General features: G+C 42.6%; 1 protein-coding gene across 4 annotated transcripts in view; it reads right to left on the bottom strand.

Moving 5' to 3' along the window:
• Window positions 1-500: 500 nt before the first annotated feature.
• DRC7 (dynein regulatory complex subunit 7) overlaps window positions 501-21964 on the bottom strand; it is a 173420-nt gene continuing 151956 nt past the window's right edge. For all 4 annotated transcript variants that reach the window (XM_030203566.1, XM_030203565.1, XM_030203564.1 and 1 more), the window contains 3 exons: window positions 7789-7983; window positions 835-974; window positions 501-738 (listed from right to left, as the gene is read on the bottom strand). In XM_030203566.1, the coding sequence (XP_030059426.1) occupies window positions 657-738; window positions 835-974; window positions 7789-7983 (417 nt within the window). In that variant the 3' untranslated portion in view covers window positions 501-656. The remainder of the gene's footprint in view (window positions 739-834; window positions 975-7788; window positions 7984-21964) is intronic.

Below are 21964 nucleotides of genomic sequence, written 5' to 3'. Positions count from 1 at the left end.
ATGTCTGGTAACCCTCCCCCTCGCTTCCCTTTTCATCCCAGTCTAGCGTCTCCCTCACTTCTACTGCCATGCTGCATCCTCCCAGGTCTGTGGAGCCTTCCACATTCCACTTCCTCTGATGCAGAATTCCTGTTTCAGAGGGCCTTGGACACAGAAGGCCTTCAGTAAATGCAGGGCTCAAAGGCCCCATACTGCCTTTTTCTTTTGCTTCTGCCAGTTCCTTGTGCATCTGGGAACTTTTCCAGCTCCCTTTCTTTACCAGCACCAGCATTGGCACCTTGCTTCCCACTCAGATGGAAGAAGAGAAAGAGTGGCCTCCTCCCACCATTATGCAAAGTTAAGTGGACGCTGAAGGACTGTTTTAAGGGTACTTGCTGCTGCTTCTAAAAATTTGCCACCTCTGCCTAATGATAGAGCTGCCCCAGATTATAAGATATTAGAGCAGAAGATGTTGACTGCTGATGAATGACAGAGGAGCAAATTCCTTAGTCTGAGGATTCTGTGCTTTTATTGTTCATAGGAAAATACACAGCTCATGGTTACTACAGTTTAAACAATGGATGAACTAGTCATTTTTCCACACCAGCTTGTAAACTCTGGCCCAGCACCAAGCTTCATTGAGTCTCCTTAACCCCTAGAAGATAATGGAATCTGGACTAGAGGAAGTGAATCAAACGTGGATCATTATGCAATCGTTCTTCCAGTGCCAGGTACTGATATGGAGCCAGTTCTTTGTGCCTGTAAGACAGAAAGCAGATGAGTAGACAAATGTGGATTTGGATAGCCATTGGTTTCTCACTGCTTGACAGGACCTTCCTTTTCTCTTCTGGATACCTGTTAAGTCGGATTTCCAGAATATGGATACGGAACATGACTTCAGAGCAGTATGCTAAATATGTTTCCTCGTCTTCCTTTGTCATGGAAATTTGGTTTTGTTGATACCACTGCTGTTTTTTCTGCAGTTCTTGTGTCTCCTGCAGGTAGAGAGAAATATATTGAGAACAAAGGAAAGGGAGAAAAATAGCATTGCTGCTTCTGTAGCTGCTTGCATTTCCTGTTGAAATTAAGAAAAATAAATATTTAAAGGGCAATTCTATAACAGGGCATGTGTGCCTTGTGTAAGTAAGGGCACAGAATAGCAGCATTTATATGTGGTAACTGTACTATGTGCTATTCTATAAGGTAGCTTGTAAATGCTTTAGCGTATAACTCCAAAGAGGTGTACGCATGGGCGTAGCATAAGAGAGGCATGGGCGTGTCCCTAATTTACACACACAGAGCCAGATTCAAGAAGCTGCACTCAAAGGTAGGCGCCAGAAAAAAACCATCGCTATACGATATTCAATATAAGGTGCACGCCCTTTATTATTAGCACTTAGCGCTGATTCCTGTATCAGATGCCAGCTGAAACTTGGTATAATTCTGGCACCCAACTTAGGTTTGGAAATAGCAGTATTCTGTAACAGTGCATCCAACAGTTGGCAATGCCCCTGTCCCGCCCATGCCCCTCCCATGGTCACCCCACCTTTTCGGTTGCATGCGAGAAGATGTAGGTGCAGTTCTTTGTAGAATCACGCATAGGCAGTTGCGCACGCAACTTCAAATTGATGTCAATTAATGCCAATAACTGATAGCACTCAATTATTGCTTGTTAATGGCTTGTTGACTAATTTAGTTGCACATGCAACTCCCAATTGCATGCAAATTTGCATGCCCAAATATAGGCACTATTTATAGAATACGGGAGATAATTTATTCAATACTATCAGTTACATGCATGTTATGGCATAAATGATCATGTATAACTTTAGGCGTGTCAGTGCCAACTTACTCTAATATTCTGTAATGGCACTTAGATGCTGTGTAGAATTGGGGCTATTTGCACCACATTTTAGTTGATGCAAATGGCTACGCCTAAAGTTAAGCACGATTCCCAGACGAAAGTGCTATTCTATACACCACGCCTAACTTTAAGCGTGTCTTGTAGAATAGCGCTTTTTATGGCGCCATATGTAGAATTTGCCCCATTATGTCTAAGTCTTTATTGCCATATATTTTAACTCTGCCGTCTTACTTTTTAGACTTCTCACTTTCTCATATAGACAATTAGAATATGTTTTTTGTGTTTACAACAAGCACAGCAGCTGACTGGGGTAATTTGAAATATGTCTGTTCTTTATTTAATTACTCCTGGGCATCTTCAACCTTTACTTTGAAAATCTGACAAGCAAGCTTATTTTTGAAAGAGAAGGGCGCCCATCTTTGGACCAAATCGGAAGATGGGCATCCTTCTCACAGGGTCGCCCAAATCGGCATAATTGAAAGCCGATTTTGGGCGTCCTCAACTGTTTTCCGTCGTGGGGATGACCAAAGTTCAGGGGGGAGTGTCGGAAGCATAGCGAAGGCGGGACTGGGGCGTGCCTAACACATGGGCGTCCTCGACTGATAATGAAAAAAAGAAGGGCGTCCCTTATTCCCCCAGTGGTCACTAACCTCCTCCTTCCCTAAAAAAACTTAAAAAATATTTTTTCCAGCCTCTATGCCAGCCTCAAATGTCATACCCAGCTCCATGACAGCAGTATGCAGGTCCCTGGAGCAGTTTTAGTGGGTACTGCAGTGCACTTCAGGCAGGCGGACCCAGGCCCATCCCCCCCCCTACCTGTTACACTTGTGGTGGTAAATGTGAGCCCTTCAAAACCCACCACAAACCCACTGTACCCATATGTAGGTGCCCCCCTTCATCCCTAAGGGCTATGGTAGTGGTGTACAGTTGTGGGGAGTGGGTTTTGGGGGCTCAGCACACAAGGTAAGGGAGTTATGCACCTGGGAGCTTTTTCTGAAGTCTACTGCAGTGCCCCCTAGGGTGCCCGGTTGGTGTCCTGGCATGTGAGGGGGACCAGTGCACTACGAATGCTGGCTCCTCCCATGACCAAATGGCTTGGATTTGGTCGTTTCTGAGATGGGCGTCCTCGGTTTCCATTATCGCCGAAAATCGGGGACGACCATATCTAAGGACGACCATCTCTAAGGTCGACCTAAATGTTGAGATTTGGGCGTCCCCGACCATATTGTCGAAACGAAAGATGGCCGCCCATCTTGTTTTGATAATACGGGTTTCCCCGCCCCTTCGCGGGGACGTCCTCAGGAAAACATGGGCGCCCCATTTGATTATGCCCCTCAAGGTCTATTAAGTGAAAAAGTATATGTATTCAATATTACCCTTGTAAAGGATCATTTTCAAAGGCATTTCCACAGGCAAAACAGCGCTTTACACACAGAAATGGCTTGTAACAAAACTGCCTATCTGATATGCAGGTAGTCTTAAGCATGTATTATCTGTTTATGTGTAAGCCTACCCGCTGTGTGATCAGGTGTTCCCAACGGTGGAACTGAAGTGGGGTTTATACATATGTACATAGTTTTAAAAATGTTACAATATATTAACATATTTGTATACCCCAAATAATAGCTGTAAATGTAAACATAAAAGAACCAATTCTGTAACTGGGCGCTCTATTTAGGTGCCTAAATAACACAGCAGTGAGCCTATTCTATAAGGACATGTACGCCCTTCAAGAAAGGGCAACAAAAGTTAGGCACTAAAAATTTGAGCTCTAAGCCAGTATTCTATAACGGCAAAGCTGGGTGCTGAAGTTATAGAAAATTAGCGTAAGTTGGTATTTGAGTGACAAACTTTAGGCTGAACATTTACACCATGTCAAAGGCTGGTATACACGCTCGTGCTTAAATAATGTCAATTGTATGTGTAGCTGACAGTATTCTATAAACTAAGGGCCTTATTCTATAAAGGTTATGCTCCTAAATTTATGTTCCTAACTTATGATCCTAAATTACGAGTGTAATCTATTTTGGAACATAGATTATGCTCGTAATTTAGGAGCGTAAATTTAGGAACATAACCTTTATAGAATAAGACCCTTAGTGTAAGTGCCTGACACACCCCTGATCCACTCATGCCCCTCCCATATTAACGCCCCCTTTGCAGTTATGCACTATAGAAATTAGTTGCTGAGTTTGTAGAACAGCGTCCAAAGTGCAGTTACTATAAATTGGTGCCAATTAACAACTATTAAGGGCCATTATTGCCAGTTAATGACAGTTAGCACCCACTTAAACAATTAAGTTAGGTGCTATTCTATAACTTGCACATACAATTTTGCATGTGAGTCACAAAATCATATGCCCAAGTTTATAGAATTAGGGGTTAGTGCATAATTATAGAATAGCACTTAGGTGCGAAACTGCCATTTATGCGCCTAAATGTTATGTTATGTTACAACAGACTTATTACCTGCCAACTCCTTCAATTTGAGGTTCAAGGCGAGATACAAATAAAGAAACAGATGTAGAACATTTACAATAGAAGAGTTCAAAAGAATAAAATAACAAACAAAACCAAAAACTATATTACTTAAACTCTTAATTTTTTCATATCCTAACAAAAATCAAATACGTTTTCAAAGCTTTATGAAAGGAATAATAACCTTTCACCAAACATATTTCTAAGCATTGATAATGGTATTCTATAAACGTAAGTACGCAAATGGTGTTTAAATTTAGGTACCCTGTTATAGAATGAGAGGAACAGGGATAATTGTATAGCAGGGGGACTATGTGGCTCCTATTCTATAGAGGAAAATAGATGCCTACCATACTTTATAGAATATAAGCGTAACAGGTGAAATAAATGCGTATAATTTAGGTACAAGCACTTAACGCCATCCATAGAGCTGGTGTAAGTATTTGCACCTAAATGAGGGAGATTTATATGTAACTTACTGTATTCTATAAGTTACACACATGTGGGTGTCACCCAGACAGCCTATGTGTATGTCCATCTGTCAGATACATACTATGTACAATTTGTGCATATTTGCAGAATAGCACTTAGACAGCATTTTGGCATTTACACACATATGTGAGCATTACAGGCATTCCACTTTATTTAGTTCATTTGCCAACTTCTTATGCACATAATGCGATAGATCGAGTTCACAAAACCAATTGTTTGTCCCCTCGTTTTGAATTTTTAGGTTTGAGATGCCACGTGCAAGAATGTTTAGCGTGACTGGGCTGCTTTTCTGTAATATCATGCCTCCATATTTAAGAATGGAAGAATCATTGAATGTGTTTAAAAGACACTTTTGGAATTTAGTCTGTAAGAATACATTTTCAACTCCCGGCTGTTTGCTGAAGCAGCTGGCTGGTGTTCGGCTTGTCTGCACCAGAGCTAGCTGGTTATATGTTTAGTTTGTGTTCTCCCTTTCCTATCAATTATGGTGTTTTTTTATATATTTTATTTTTGTCACAAAACACCTATCACTCACCTGGGGTTAACCCTGCGGCCACCTGGAGGGTCTGTCCCCATCACTGCTCAGGCCTGCCTGCACCTGGGCTTGTGCTCCACACTAGCACTCTCCTCCCACCGACTAGGGTCCCACTTGCCTCTGGGCGAGTTGCCCACTCTCAAGTTATTCCCCAGTGATTTCTAGGACACTGGGGCCACACTCCAGGGTCTCATGGTTCATAGAAATCACCCACAGACCCGAAAACACCAACCAGGATTCTTAGTCAGTCCAGGACAACAGAGCTAATAAACGAATAGGTTTATTATCACAGGAGTAGAACAGTGGGCAATATAAAATAGGTGGAAAACAACAAACAATAACAGGTAACTGAATAAGGATCAACATTGAACTATCTAAACACTATATTACTACCTGGGTAGCACCTGGGGAGTTCAGGAAAATCAACTGCTCACAGTCTTTGAACAGGGTCTCAGTGAGGAGAGCTCCTCACTCTCTACACTCCCTAGCTGAGACTGGGGAAAATCCAGTACCTCCTGGCTAGATTTGAACTCCAGAGTCAATCAGAGCTCAGACACCAACTTCGAAAGTATCTGGCCAGTGGTACTACAAGTTGTCTTTCCACAGGCTTAAACTGAAAAAGAAAGCAGTCTTTTCTGCAACAGCTTTTAAACTGAAAACCAACACAACCTGCTGCCCAAACAAGAGAAATTACACTGCATGAGAACATAATACAGTTCCCAGGCTTAGAAATCCTCTGTTTCTCCACAATTTTATATTGGCTTATTTTTTAATTTTACTGTAAACAGCTCAGAGGTCACGCCCATAAATGGTATATTAAATTTGCAATACATTTGGAAACTATTTTGTGCTTAAATGTTATAAAGTTGAATTAACCCCTAGTTCCCTTGGAGTATTCACTTTGAAAATACAGCAACGTCCATGCAAAAAATTGTGTGTGCATACCTTTTGCCCATATAAAACAACGTGTGCAACTTAATTGGCTTAACAAACTAATCAGAGTTGTTAACAGTACCCGACAAGCAATAATGAGCACTAATTGGCTATAGAATTTACGCGCACAACTCGCTAAGCGTATTCTGTAATAGACTGCTCCTAAATTTTAATGCATGCAGTCATGTTTTCCCGGAGACAGTCACATTTTATAAAATTTTCCTCTAAGTGTCCACACCTTCAGGAACACTCCAACCAAATCAGACAAACGTATGCATATATAGAGTGTGTCCATGTAAATTTAGGAGCTTATGGGGCTCGTTTTCAAAAGAGAAAAATGTCCAAAAAATGGCACAAAGCAGCAGATGGACATCTTCCTTGCAAAATCATCCAACTCACTATTTTCAAAACACATTTTAAAGATGTTTTTCTATGCAGTTCATCTGCAGTGTGTCCACATCACAAGGGGCATGTCAGGGGCATGCTGAAGGTGGGATTTGGGCGGTCCCACAACTTGGACGTTTTTCTGTCATAATGTAACAAAGCAAAAACATCCAGGGCTAAAAGTTGGATGCTTTGGTCTGGACCTGTTTCAGTAACAACTAAGTCATACAAAGGTGCCCTAAATGACCAGATGACCACTGGAGGGATTAAGGCATGACCCCTCCTTACCCTCCCCCCCCCCCCCAGTGGTCACTGACCCCCCTCTCACTCTCCAAAGATGTGAAAGAAACAGTATATATCAGCCTCTCTGACAGCTTCAGATGTTATGGCCAGGCCTATTAGAGCAGAAAGCAGGTCCCTGGAGTAGCCTAGTGTTCGGTGCAGTGCACTACAGAGAAGGGGACCCAGGCCCATTTCTCACTCTGACTGTTACAGTTTTGGTGGAAAGTGTGAGCCATCCAAAACCCTCCAAAAACCTACTGTACCCACATGTAGGTGACACCTGCAGACAAAAGGGCTACTGTTGTGATGTATAGTTGGGTACAGTAGGTTTTTGGTGGGCTCACAGTACAATGTAAGGTTAGATGTGTACCTGGGAACCTTTATGTGAAGTCCACTGCAGTGCACCCTAGGGTGCCCCACTGCTCTGCTGGGATGTTTGAAGTGCCAGTCTACTAAGAATGCTGACTTCTCCTACATCCCAATAGCTTGTTTTTGTGCATTTTTCCCTTGGACATTTATTTTTAAATGATCACAAAAGAAAAAACCACTGTGCACAAAACGCCTAAAAAACATCTAGGAAAATGGCCATTTTTGAAACAAAAAGAAGATATTCAGGTTCACAAATGGTCATATTCACCACTTGATTTTTGGATGTTTTCAGCAAAATGTCCAAAGTTGGATTTAGATGTCATATTGACAAACCCCTCTATACCACGTACAATTTTAGAAGAGGCTATTTCTACATGTAAAAACTGTGCAGAAATTCTTTTAAAATGACCCCCTTTATAATTACTTTGTCACGATAATAAACTTTCTTAAATGGAATCTGATGAGGAGGTACCTTTTCAAAGCGGGCTTGGATGATATTAGCCTGGTTTATGAGTCGCTCCTTAAGGTCTGCCAGGCAATCGTCTCTCAGCTGAATCGCCTGCCACTTTACAAGTTTCTCAGGATTGCCCAATCGGGCCAGGAAAGGTGCCAGATAATCCAGTTCTTGCTCAGCCTGACGCTGGCGCTCCTCCTGCAAAGCACGTTCCTGGGATAGGGGACAGAAATGGCAAATGTACATTTCACCACATTCTGAGTGCACTGAATGATGTGCTAGATAATTAGACACCTGTGTGCCAACGCTGTCCTACTGAAACAGGACTAATTAGCAAGTAAATCAGGAGGCCGAGACGCTGACTTCCAAAGCAAGGCAACTTTTATTAGCTAGCTGTCACAGTACTGAGTTCAGACTCAGGATACTGCGCCACGAGCGTCACCTGACACTCGTTCTTATACAGATTAGTGGTCATGCGCATAAAACACACCATACATCACACAAACACATGCGCAGTACATGCACAGGCGCAATACATTAGTAGTTCTGTAGTTCTCACAGAGAAAAGATACGTCAGTTTCATAGCTTTCACAGAAGTTGTTACTTTGCAAGAAATGTAACTTATTGCAGTGTTCCAGCACATTCACACAATACAGCCTCTATGCATGGATCACGAGACTGCACTGGCAGAGCCAGCTGCCTTCCTTACAAACCTAAATTGCTGACTACTACAACTTGTTATCTAGCTGCTGGTTAACCAATAGATATTACTAGTAAAGGTCCAAACTATATAGTTTTAGGGTTTTAGTCTAGGCTCATTATAACAAGCTGAGGTTTTGGTACAAAGCAAAGGTGCAAGTGTGAATACAAAGTCCAAATAGAAAATCCTGCTAGTGCAAAAGTCTACAAAAGTCCAAATAAAGTAAACAGTGCAAGTCAAGTTCTGCAAGTTCAGTAGCAGTGCAAGTTTTGCCCCCTACACTACCACACTCAGCAAGAGAGATAGCACTCATATCTGGAGAAAATAACAAATCCAACCAAGAAAACCACATGTTCTCAGTGGGATTCAGACATGTTATTTGGAGAAAAGAGCAAGACCAGAGTTTTGGAAGCAACAAACATTCCATCTCTTGCTCTACTTGAGACGATTGAGGAGTTCTTATCATTTCTTTTTCCTACATATCTAGCTGTGGGAGAAATACCTGCCTACTGCTATCCACTGCCTGTTCTTACTGTAAAACACTAGTAGCACTGGGGCTGAGAGGTGGGGAGGGCAGGGAAAGAAGAAACCTCTTGCTGATAGTTCTGAGGGCTTCGATGATAATGAGGTAAGATTTTTTGTACTATCCATATCCCAACCCCACTTCCCAGAAAGCCCAGGGTTCTCTTGGGGGAGGGCAGGGGCAGCTTAGCAATTAAGGGCAATGGGCTGAGAAAATGGGAAGCTCAAGTTCAAAGACCACTGTGCTCCATGTGACTTTGGGCAAGTCCCTTCACTTTCCAATATCTCAGCTATACACTGAGGCCCTCATTAACTTTATTTGTATTTATTATTTTTAACACTTTAGTTTTTTTTTTTTTTTTCAAATTTCATAAGAGGAAATACTCAGCTTACTTAAACAGAAGTAACTTAGGCAACCCAACATACTCCCTTCCTCTATTCCCATACCACTCCTCAGTGTTGTTTTTCTAGCAAAAAAGGTGCCGGTACTCAAATGCTACGCCACCCTTCAGGAGTGGGGTAATCACGGAGGGACCCACCCCATAATAGCCAGGCCACCTGCAACCAGTCATAGAATCTATGACAAGACAGAATTGGTATGTAGAGCCTGAGCTCTTTCATTAAAACTTGGGTTCCATGGGTCAATTTTAGCAGACAATGGAAAAGATGCCGGTACTCAGTACCCCCTCAAAAAAAGCCCTGCCACTCCTTCCCCCCACTGTTCCCTCTAAGCCAGGGGTTCTCAACCTAGTCCTCAGGACACACCCAGCCAGTCAGGTTTTCAGGAAATCCACAATGCATATGCAAGAGACTAATTTGCATACAACAGATACGTGCAAATTTGTCTCATGCTCTGTCAAGATCCGTCTCTGGTCGAATTCAAATCTAGGCTAAAAGCCCACCTTTTTTAGGCTGCTTTTAACTCATAACTCCTATTCACTTGTTCAGTAGCCATGTCTATTTTATCATTCCCACCATAAGTAATTCCCTTATTTGTCTGTCTTGATTAGATTGTAAGCTCTGTCGAGCAGGAACTGTCTCTTACATGTTTAATGTACAGCGCTGCATATATCTAGTAGCTCTATATAAATGATAAGTAATAGTTGTAGTACCATATTCATTGTGGGTATCCTTAAATCTTGACTGGTGCGTCCTGAGGATTGGGTTCAGAAACCCTGCTCTAAGCTGAACGGGAGTCCTCCAGCTGCATTGCTGCCAGTAAGGGGTGGTGCTTCAATACTGTATTTTCTTTAGCTATGGACAGGCAAGTTCCCTGGAGTCCTCCAGAGCTTGCCAGTCCATCGTTTTTTGAAATGTGATATTGAAACTGCACCCCCCTCCCCCTACTGGACTCCTGCTCAGCTTAGAGGGAACAGTGCCCCTCCCCCCATTAATCAGTCATCATTGCACAGAGAAGCCAACAAGCTATTTAAAGTTCTATTCTCCACTGTACTCTAACCCACAGGCCTATATGTGGATAAATGGGGAGAGGTCGGACTTGTTCCCAATTAGGAGAGGCACCAGGCAGGGATGTCCTCTGTCGCCTCTGCTCTTTGTTTTGGTTCTAGACCCTCTGATCAGAGAAATTAGAGACCATCCAGAGGTGACGGGGGTAAAGTGGGGCCCGCAAGAGTTTAAAGTCTCAGCTTTCGCAGACGATATCTTAGTACACCTTACCCAGCCTAAGCAATCTTTAGAGGCTTTGTTAGAGCTCTTCCAGGAGTATGGAGATTTCTCAGGATTTAAGATCAATTACTCGAAATCATTGGCGCTGGCGACTAATGAAAGAGTGAGAGGGATATGGAAAGGAACATTTCCTTTGAAATGGGCAGTGGAGTCACTTCGATACCTAGGAGTGCGGATCACCATGCACACTACAGCCTTATATCATACCAACATAACTAGATTAGTAGACGCTATGAAGGAGCAACTAGGGAGGTGGAAAGCTTTACCAATCACATTACATGGGAGGATACACTTGTTTAGAATGGTGGAGTTCCCCAGGTGGCTCTATACTTTTCAGGTGCTACCTTTGAAACTAAAGAATAAGGATTTGAATCGGATCTACAAGTACGTAAGGAAATTCGTATGGAGGGACTCCAAACCTAAGCTTCCTTTGAAAATATTAATGGGCTCGTGGAGGGAAGGGGGGTTGGGCCTTCCGGATCTCAGGCGCTATAACCAAGCTTGTTTGTTGAGACACTTGGGAGACTGGTTGTTAGACAGGCAGGATTTCACGCCTAGGAGACTGGAGCAGGAATACTTTAAACCATATCATTTATATTACCTGCTGCAGTGCCCAGGGATAGCTATACCTAGTCAGGTGGGCAATAGCGTGTTGCTAAGACCCATTAGAGAGATATGGAAGGATCTAAATAAGAGCTGGGGGTTGGGGGCAGAGACATCAGATCTTTTACCGTTACAGGGTAATCCCCAATTTAAACCGGGATCAGAAAATAAAGTGTTTCTTAGATGGGCAGGACTAGGCATAACAAGGTTAGAGCATGTCCTGGATTCTCGGGGACAATTACTGGGTTTGGGAGCCTTGGGAGTAGGTATAGACTACAGCCACACATTTGCATATGGTCAGCTAGCTCACTATGTTCGTTCCTTGGACGCAGCACAGTTGGGAGGCAGACATGGACGTAGAGTCAGAGAATTCTATGGTTCCGTACCTGGAGAGAGGCTATCGGTTTCAGGGCTGCAGAAAGCCTTGTGGGAGCTGGGAGGAGGTAAGGATATGGACAAAATACAGCAGAAGTGGGCGCGAGATTTGAAACAGCCTAACCTGCAAATTAACTTCCGGAAGCTGGTGGCACAAATACCCTCAATATCAGGGAATGCAAATTTGAGAGAATGTCAATATAGAATTCTACATAGAGCATACATGGCCAAATCTCAGGTGTTCCAAATGGGGGGGATCCCGGATCCATTGTGTTCCAAGTGTAGGCAGGGAAAGGGCACGCTGTTTCATTATCTATGGGATTGTTACAAAATACAAAATTTTTGGAGACAAATAGCTCAATACTTGGAAAAGGTGTTGCAGCATAAAATTCAGTTTTCCCCCAAGGGGGTCTTGCTAGATCAATATGAAACATTAGCAGTCCCGCAAAAAGGGGCTCGGCAGTTCATCCGCAAAGCCAGCATACTGGGAAGAAAGCTTATTCTGAATGGTTGGATGACAGAGGAACCGCCATACTATTGGCATTGGAGAAACCGACTATATGACCTGCTCATGCAGGAAAGGAGGGAGGTGGGATCATCCCCAAAGAGAAGAAAGGTGTTCTTAGGAATCTGGGAAATGTACATACAATCATTATCCTCCAGAGCACGAAGTTTTCTGTTAAATAGACTGTAAAGGAAGAAGGGAGGAAGAAGAGAAGGGCAAAGGGAAACGGATAAAGGAGGAAGAGAAAGGAGAAAGAAGAAAGGGGAAAAGGGGTTTTTTTTTTTTTTTTTTTTTTTTTGTTCCTTTTGGGATCATTAGAGAATGGAATGAGGATGCTATTGGAAGATGTGGGCTATGTAATGGGGAATGTTGAATAAATTGGAGTATAATGTATGGTCACCAATAACATGTTGAACTATATAAGTAGCAGGATTAGGGAGGGGGAAGGGAGGTTTGGGATAAAAGAAAAACTTAATTGACTGGAATGTAAATGATTTACTTGCATTTGTACAATGCTCATGTTGAAGTTTTGTTGGTTTGCATTGATTTTCAGTCAATAAAAAAGATTTAAACCCTAAAGTTCTATTCTCATTCTAGGCAGTCCAGCATGCTGTATACCAGTGAGTTCTGGAATTTCTTCTCATTCCATGCTACTCAGAGTCCAAACTTACATTCAGGCAAACCATCAAATGGCTAACAACTTGCTATGAAAATAGATATTTCATAGTCTCTATTGGACAGCTATAAAGTTTCAAACGTGAGGTGACCTCAAAGCCTTGGCTACATCTGCCCACTAGCAAATTATATAAAGTTTCAGTTTATTTAGTTTTACTATCCTGCCCTTTAAGGCACCTTCAGGGCGGCTTACAATCTAAAAATACAGTGAAATTAAAAATGTAATCAAAAACATGGACATGACTGCTAGGGCAGGGGGAGAACTACAATAATTGATAGGGCAGGAGGGGGGAGGGAAAGAACAAAAGGAAAATGCTACAAGTGTCTTCCAAGGTATCTCCTGTATGTCTGCTGGGGATGATGGAAATTTATTCATATGTATCTTTAAAAAGGTATGTTTTAACGTCAGTTTTACATCGATTAAGTGATGTCTGAAGACAGCGAGGTACAGTAAGTGAATTCCAAAGACAAGGCCCCTGCACACTAAAAATAACATGCCTAGTATGCTCATGGGTTACTTTACGATGACTCTGTATGAGTAATTCATTTTGCTGTGCGGACCTAAGTGCACATGCAGGACTGTAAGGAAGAAGATAACAGAAAAGATAAAGAGGTTGTTCAGCATGTAAGATTTTAAAAATAGACAAAATAGAGCAACACTGAGCCTTCAAGACTAGGACAACAGGAGTACTTCATTAACAGGTGACCTGTTAATAAAGTACTCCTGTTGTCCTAGTCTTGAAGGCCCAGTGTTGCTCTTTTTTTGTCTGTATACTTTGGTTGTATGCTGTTTTACCCTCTCTATCTGTACTGTACCAGATTTTAAAAACAAGAAGGAATAGTTTATAAGTAATGAGGAGCCAGTGAGCATAGGCGGTCGGTGGCCCAACTGTGGTTAGGGGTGGGGCCAGGGGTGGAGCTTACATACATTTTTTCACTGGTGGCTCTGGTTGCTTGGATTGTCACCTCTTTTAGCACTCCACTTCTTGAGGTTGTTGACTGCATGGTCTTGAACCTTGCCTGATGACTAAGATGTTGTTCCTGTTTTAATACAATATCCAGTGTGTTTTTTCTAGCGAAAAGGTGCCGGTACTCAAATGCCAGGCCACCCTTGAGGGATGGGGTGATCGCTGAGGGACCCACCTCATAATAGCCAGGCCTCCTGCAACTAGTCACAGAATCTATGGCAAGATAGAATTGGTGTGTAGAGCCTGAGCTCTTTCATTAAAACTTGGGGACCATGGATCAATTTTAGCAGACAATGGAAAAGGTGCCGGTACTCAGTACCCCCAAGTACCCCCTCAAAAAAAGCCCTGACAATATCTTGCACATAAACTAATTTACAGAAGTTAGACTAAACCTCCTTAGTCTCACTGAAGAGAATATAGTGCATAAATGAAAGAATACAATTAAGAGAGAGATTGAGTTTAAATTTCATATATACTTTAATTTTTATATAGCAGCTGAATTGCAACAGATTTAGACTTGGATTGTTAAATAATTTGTCAGATAGTTATAAATCACAACAGCAATTTAACAAATTGCAGGAGTTAGTGAAATATGTGCTGCTGCTGCCACATTTTAACCTGCTAAACCAGCGCCATATAAAATTATATGAAAACGAGACACTAACAAGCAGATAATCGGTGCAGTAGCCTACAGTACTCACCTTGAGCTGTTTGATGAAGTTGGTGCTTGACGTGATATCGCCACCGATCTCACGTCATACACAGAATTTATTTATTATTACATTTGTACCCCATGCTTTCCCACTTAAAGCAGGTTCAATGTGGCTTACATAATAATATGGATTACAGAGTATTGATAGAGAAAATATAGGTTAATAATTTACAGTTCACTACAAAACTTTTCTCATCCAGTTTCTCACTTTTCGATCTCAGTTTAATTGTCTCACTACTAAACTACGCATTCTGGCTTATTTAAACAGTAACTGATTCCTAAATCAACACTAGCTATGCCATAACACAAAACAAAAGAAATCTTCCCATGCAATTCTCATTTTATCCAATCACAAACTAGTACTTCCTTCCTATCTATCCAATCCCAGTACAGTATCTCATTTTATCCAATCACAATGCAGTTTCTCATTTTGTCCAATCACTTGCTCCAGAGCCACAGATATTATATCACAAGAGAACTGCACTAACCAGTGTTGCCAGGTGGGCGGTTTTCCGCGACCTGCCGTGGGAAATTTTTGCCCGCGGCGGGTTGCGGTTTTTTGGGCTTGTTTGGGGTCTTTTGGGCGGTTTTTTAAGCGTTTTTTTTCAGCCGCGGGGGGGCGGGGTTAGTGACGTTTTGGGCGGGGTTATTGACGTTCTGGGCGGGGCCGATGATGTGGGAGGAGGGGCCGATGACATGGGAGGCGGGGCTGATGACGGCGGGGGCGGGGGTGATGACGGCGGGGGCGATGACGCGGGGGTGGGGGTGTCAGGGGCGGGGTTTGACTTTGGGCGGGTTTTGGGCTGGATTTGGGCTCATTTGGGTGGGAAAAAAAATTTCCACCTGGCAACCCTGGCACTAACTTGGATGTTTAGTAAGTCAATAAGCAAGGAATGCAGAAGAAAGTAAAAACACAACTGAGATTTTTTGTTGTTAACTACTTAAAATGTAGTTAAACTACTGCGCAGCTACCAACTATTTTTAAGTAATTAAACTTTTTTGGAAAGTAGATCTATGTAGTTAATTACTGCCCACAGCACTGATTATCGGTGGTATAACTGTGTACTACTAAAATTAGTGACAAGTTAGCTTTGTGAGGGGCCCTTTTACTAAAACGTGGTAGGGCTAACACACAGGTAGCATGCGCCAAATTGGAGCTAACACCAGGGTACAGCAAGTGCCTGGTGGTAATTCTGAGGTTGGCGTGTGCTGATTTTTCTATTTTCTACCATAGGGAACATTCCTGGTGATAATCAGCAACCTGGCCACATTGGCGTGTGCTGCACGATTACTGTGCATGCAGTGCGTGGCCCTTACCGCTAGGTCAATGGGTGGTGGTAAGGGCTCAGGCCATAAATAGCCACACGCAACTTTTATTTTTAGTGCATGGCCATTTATGGCCCCATTAAAAAAGGTCAGTTTTTCCAGCTGCGGTAAAAAATGTCCCAGCGCGTGTCAAAAACACGTACCCACACTACCGCAGGCCACTTTTTACCACTGTTTAGTAAAAGGACCCCTTAGTGACTAACAGTGACATATGCAGCTGTCAGTAGTCACCAGTGGACATGTGGTTTAGGAAGACAGTGCAAAGGTTTCATTGATCAGTTAAAGGGGTGTGGGAACCAAAAGAACCCCTGATCTAGAACTTTCCTCATGATTACATCTTGCTCTGTATATTCTATATCCTCTTGGTTAAACTCTCTCTCTCCTACACTGGCCCTCCCCTCTGAGGAATATAGTTTGGTATAGTACTGACCAAAATGCCCCCTAATTTCTTCTAGATCCTGCAGCCTCTTCCTCCTTACCCCTTCAATCTCTGCCATCGGATTCCTCCGGCACTAAGTTTTTAATTGGCTAGCTGGCTTGACTCCCATGTTTAAAGTTGACCTCTCTGGCTTTACATAACTATTAGTGTACCCTTTCTGTGTGCAGCTCCCTGAGCTGACCTCTCAGTGACCAGCTGCTACTGCATCCTCCATGTAGGAGTTTCCTTATTAGAACAATCTTCAGCTTGAATCTCACTTAGTAACTGCTGGGTTTGCAGCTCCCGATTTTCCCTTTGCCTACTTTTGTTTTCCTTCTTGTTACTCCTTTAAGCCTACCCACAGAATTCCTGGTATAATTCCCTCAGTTTTATTAATCTCAGAATATTTCTGGATGACTCCCTCAATGCATGGAACATTTCTTCTTCCTCTAGCAGGCTCTCATTACGCTTCCAAATGTTTAAGTCTTGATTCAATTTAGCCACCTCCCATATGAGCCATACTGGAGCATGATCCATTCACACAATATTCTCCATGTCAGTTCTCTGCATATTGTGTGAGAAAAGCTTATCAAATAATAAATGTCAATTCTAGAGTAAGAATTGTGAGAATTTGATAAAGTGGTATATGCTTGAGATTGCTGGTGGAGGTGGCACCAAATATTTACCAGACCCAAGAGTTTTTTTAATTTCTTGAAAGGCTCTATCAGCTTCCTGGTATACCACTTTAGCGGAATTATCCAAGTTCAGCAGAATGGTTAGGTTCAAGTCTCCAAATCATGGAGCAGTTGAAAGTCCAAGGGCCCTGTTTACTAATATAACCTAGTGTTTTTAGCACATGCTAAAAATTAGCACGCTCTAAACTGTGTAGATGCCCATAGGAATATTATGGGCATCTACACGGTTAGCACACGCTACCGTGCCTCTAGCACAGCCTAGTACAGGGCCCCAAATCAGAAGGAGTGTTAAAGCTTTATTCATATAAAAAGAAAAATGCATTCACAAAGGTGACAACAGCTCATAACCAGTCCAACATATTTTGGCTTAGCTATCTGCCTCAGGGGCTATTGATCAACTGAAAACAGCTGATATTGTGCCATCTGAAACAATGGGAGTAGGAAACAAAAACATAACCCCCCAAAAAATAATAAACAAATAATATACATAATAAAAACAAAACCATAATAACAAAACCAAAACTATAACTAAAACATGTGGAAACAATTACAAAATCCATCCCGCATACCTTAATAAATTCAAAAACAGTGATTGATTAAAAGAGTCCAATATGGTCAGTATCTACTGGGGTGTAACAAAGAGAGGGAACGAAGCACAAAGTCCAAGCAAAAAAAAAAAAAAAAAAACAGCACAAAGGGCCTTTAAAAACAAAAGGGACACACTGCTTATGTTAAAAACCTTTAATAATCTAAATTTGATTGAAGGGAGACCCGACACGGGCCGTGTTTCGGTGCCAGCGCACCTGCGTCAGGGGTCACACAAATGACAAGAAGGCTTATACAGACAAATTCAGTGCATCTGTTGACTTGCAAAGTTGTCTCTAAATATATTCCTCCTTATGTAGTACAATGTTGAGCACGCACACACACAATAAATATTTATAATACAAGGAAATTTTATACGTGTGTCCAAATAAAATATATATACCACAAAAAAAGCATATCTAATTTCATGTTTTATAAAGGCTATACCGTATATAGAAAAAGCAGAAAAAAAGTAGACAAAACTTATCAAGCTTTAATCTTAAACTGATCAGAAAAGCTATTACATATGAAGATCAGCCAAGATTCTAAAGGTACTTCTTAGCCAAGATCAGGTGACCCTCAGGGGGAGGAATGCTGGCTTCGGCCTAACCCCTGGTAAGCCTTTTCTTGGTTGAGAGGTGCCCAGCTTTCCTTCTAATAAGTTCTGGGAGAAGAGGATATTTCTCTGGTAAGTGAACAAATTTTGCTTGTGCTTTCGGAACTTGAAGATTGGGGTTTAAAGGAGGAACTGTAAGTTAGTGATAGGCTGATATCCTTAATACTTTAGCAAGTTTTAAATTACGGAAAAACTCAAAAAACACTAAGATGGAATCAGCAGTCCAGCAGCGAGAGGGGTGCTATCCAGTCTTTTGCATTGAGTGTCACATGTATGATTATCTCCCAATTGGTGAGGTGTCATATGTGTATGCCCGATGCAAAGAGCTCCTAGCTCTCAGAGAACGTGTTCGTTCTCTTGAGGCTAGAGTAGCAGACTTGATGGAGCTGAGGGAGACAGAGAGGTACATAGAGGAGACCTACAGGGATGTTGTAGAGAAGTCCCACCTCCAGTCAGGTAGCCCCTGTGCTACCTTGGAGGAGGGAGGTCTCCTAGAAGGAGAGCATCACCCTGGTGAAGTAGGAAGTACTCCTGTAGCCAGGACCTGCCCACCAGGGGATGTACTATCCTTTCGCACCGAGGATATATCTCCAAATATTGCCCGGGAGGGAAAGGTTAGGACAGCTGTTGTACTTGGTGATTCGATCATTAGGCATATAGATAGCTGGGTGGCTGGTGGACGTGAGGATCGCCTGGTGACTTGCCTGCCTGGTGCGAAGGTGGCGGACCTCACGCGTCACCTAGATAGGATTTTATATAGTGCTGGGGAGGAGACGGCTGTCTTGGTACATGTGGGTACTAATGACATAGGAAAATGTGGGAGAGAGGTTCTGGAAGCAAAATTTAGGCTCTTAGGTAGAAAGCTGAAATCCAGATCCTCCAGGGTAGCATTTTCTGAAATGCTACCTGTGCCACGCGCAGGGCCCAAGAGACAGGCAGAGCTCCAGAGTCTCAATGCGTGGATGAGACGATGGTGCAGGGAGGAGGGCTTTAGATTTGTTAGGAACTGGGCAACATTCTGGGGAAGGGGGAGCCTATTCCGAAAGGATGGGCTCCATCTTAACCAGAGTGGGACCAGGCTGCTGGCATCGGCGTTTAAGAAGGAGATAGAGCAGCTTTTAAACTAGAAATGGGGGGAAGGCCGACAGTCGCTCAAAAGAGCATGGTTCGGGATAACGTATCTTTCAAAGATATCACCATAACAGGGAAGATAGAGTATCCTGATAGTGAGGTTGCAAAAGAGATTGTAGTAGATCGGGTATCCTTAAATAACAATAAAAATCAGACAAAAGATTGCCAATTAATACTGTCAAGTACTAAGCATGATGTACTTAGGAACAACAAACATAGTTTGAAATGTCTATATGCGAATGCCAGGAGCCTAAGAAATAAGATGGGGGAGTTAGAATATATTGCACTAAATGAAAAATTAGATATAATAGGCATCTCTGAGACCTGGTGGAAGGAGGATAACCAGTGGGACACTGTCATACCGGGGTACAAATTATATCGTAGTGATAGGGTGAATCGGATTGGTGGAGGGGTAGCATTGTATATTAACGAGAGCCTTGAATCAAATAGATTGAAAATTCTGCAGGAAACAAAACACTCCTTGGAATCACTGTGGAGTGAAATTCCATGTGCAAAGGGGAAAAGGATAGTGATAGGAGTGTACTACCGTCCGCCTGGCCAGGACGAACAGACGGATGCGGAAATGTTAAAGGAAATCAGGGACGCAAACAAACTGGGCAACACAATAATATGGGGGATTTCAATTACCCGCATATAGACTGGGTTAATGTAACATCTGTACACGCAAGGGACATAAGATTTCTTGATGAAATCAAGGACAGCTTCATGGAACAGCTAGTTCAGGAGCCGACAAGAGAAGGAAAAATACTAGACTTAGTCCTTAGTGGTGCTCATGATCTAGTGCAGGGGGTAACGGTACGAGGGCCGCTTGATAACAGTGATCATAATATGATCGGTTTTGATATTGGCATTGAAGGAAGTGAAACTAGGAAATCAAGTACGCTAGCGTTTAACTATAGAAAAGGTGATTACGACAAAATGAGAAAAATGGTGAAAAAAAGACTGAAAGGAGCAGCTCACAGAGTAAAAAACTTGCATCAGGCGTGGATGCTGTTTAAAAACACCATCCTGGAGGTTCAGGACAAATATATTCCACGTATTAGAAAAAAGGGAAAAAAGACTAAACGTCAGCCGGCGTGGCTAAACAGTAAGATAAAGGAAGTCATTAGAGCCAAAAAAACAATCCTTCAGAAAGTGGAGAAGAGAACCAACTGAAAGTAACAGGATAGATCATAAGGAATGCCAAGCCAAATGCAAAGCGGAGATAAGGAGGGCAAAAAAGGACTTTGAGAAGAAATTAGCGTTGGAAGCAAAAATACATAGTAAAAATTTTTTTAGATACATTAAAAGCAGGAAACCGGCCAAAGAGTCGGTTGGGCCGCTGGACGAAAATGGTGTTAAAGGGGCGATCAGGGAGGACAAAGCCGTAGCGGAGAAATTAAATGAATTCTTTGCTTCGGTCTTCACCGAGGAGGATTTGGGGGGGGACACCGGTGCCGGAAAGAATATTTGAAGCGGGGGAGTCGGAGAAACTAAACGAATTCTCTGTAACCTTGGAGGATGTAATGGGTCAGTTCAGCAAGCTGAAGAGTAGTAAATCACCGGGACCTGATGGTATTCATCCCAGAGTATTAATAGAACTAAAAAATGAACTTGCGGAGCTACTGTTAGAAATATGCAATCTGTCCCTAAAATCGAGTGTAGTACCGGAAGACTGGAGGGTAGCCAATGTTACTCCGATTTTTAAGAAGGGTTCCAGAGGAGATCCGGGAAATTATAGACCGGTGAGTCTGACGTCGGTGCCGGGCAAGATGGTGGAGGCTATTATTAAGATAAAATTGCAGAGCATATACAAAAACATGGACTGATGAGACAAAGTCAGCACGGATTTAGTGAAGGGAAGATCTTGCCTCACCAATCTAATGCATTTTTTGAGGGGGTAAGCAAACATGTGGACAATGGGGAGCCGGTTGATATTGTATATCTGGATTTTCAGAAGGCGTTGACAAAGTGCCGGCACGAAAGACTCCTGAAGAAATTGCAGAGTCATGGAAGCGGAGGTAGGGTATTATTATGGATTAAGAACTGGTTGAAAGATAGGAAGCAGAGAGTAGGATTGCGTGGCCAGTATTCTCAGTGGAGGAGGGTAGTTAGTGGGGTCCCGCAGGGTCTGTGCTGGGTCCGTTGCTTTTTAATGTATTTATAAATGACCTAGAGATGGGAATAACTAGTGAGGTAATTAAATTCGCCGATGACACAAAATTATTCAGGGTCGTCAAGTCGCAGGAGGAATGTGAACGATTACAGGAGGACCTTGCGAGACTGGGAGATTGGGCGTGCAAGTGGCAGATGAAGTTCAATGTTGACAAGTGCAAAGTGATGCATGTGGGTAAGAGGAACCCGAATTATAGCTACGTCTTGCAAGGTTCCGCGTTAGGAGTTACGGATCAAGAAAGGGATCTGGTGTCGTCGTCGATGATACGCTGAAACCTTCTGCTCAGTGTGCTGCTGCGGCTAGGAAAGCGAATAGAATGTTGGGTGTTATTAGGAAGGGTATGGAGTCCCAGGTGTGCGGATGTTATAATGCCGTTGTATCGCTCCATGGTGCGACCGCACCTGGAGTATTGTGTTCAGTACTGGTCTCCGTATCTCAAAAAAGATATAGTAGAATTGGAAAAGGTACAGCGAAGGGCGAAGAAAATGATAGTGGGGATGG

The sequence above is a fragment of the Microcaecilia unicolor genome, chromosome 5 (assembly GCF_901765095.1).
Source record: "Microcaecilia unicolor chromosome 5, aMicUni1.1, whole genome shotgun sequence".
Classification (NCBI taxonomy): domain Eukaryota; kingdom Metazoa; phylum Chordata; class Amphibia; order Gymnophiona; family Siphonopidae; genus Microcaecilia; species Microcaecilia unicolor.
The sequence above is the reverse complement of the archived record's forward strand: the minus strand, read 5'-3'. Positions and strand labels throughout refer to the sequence as shown.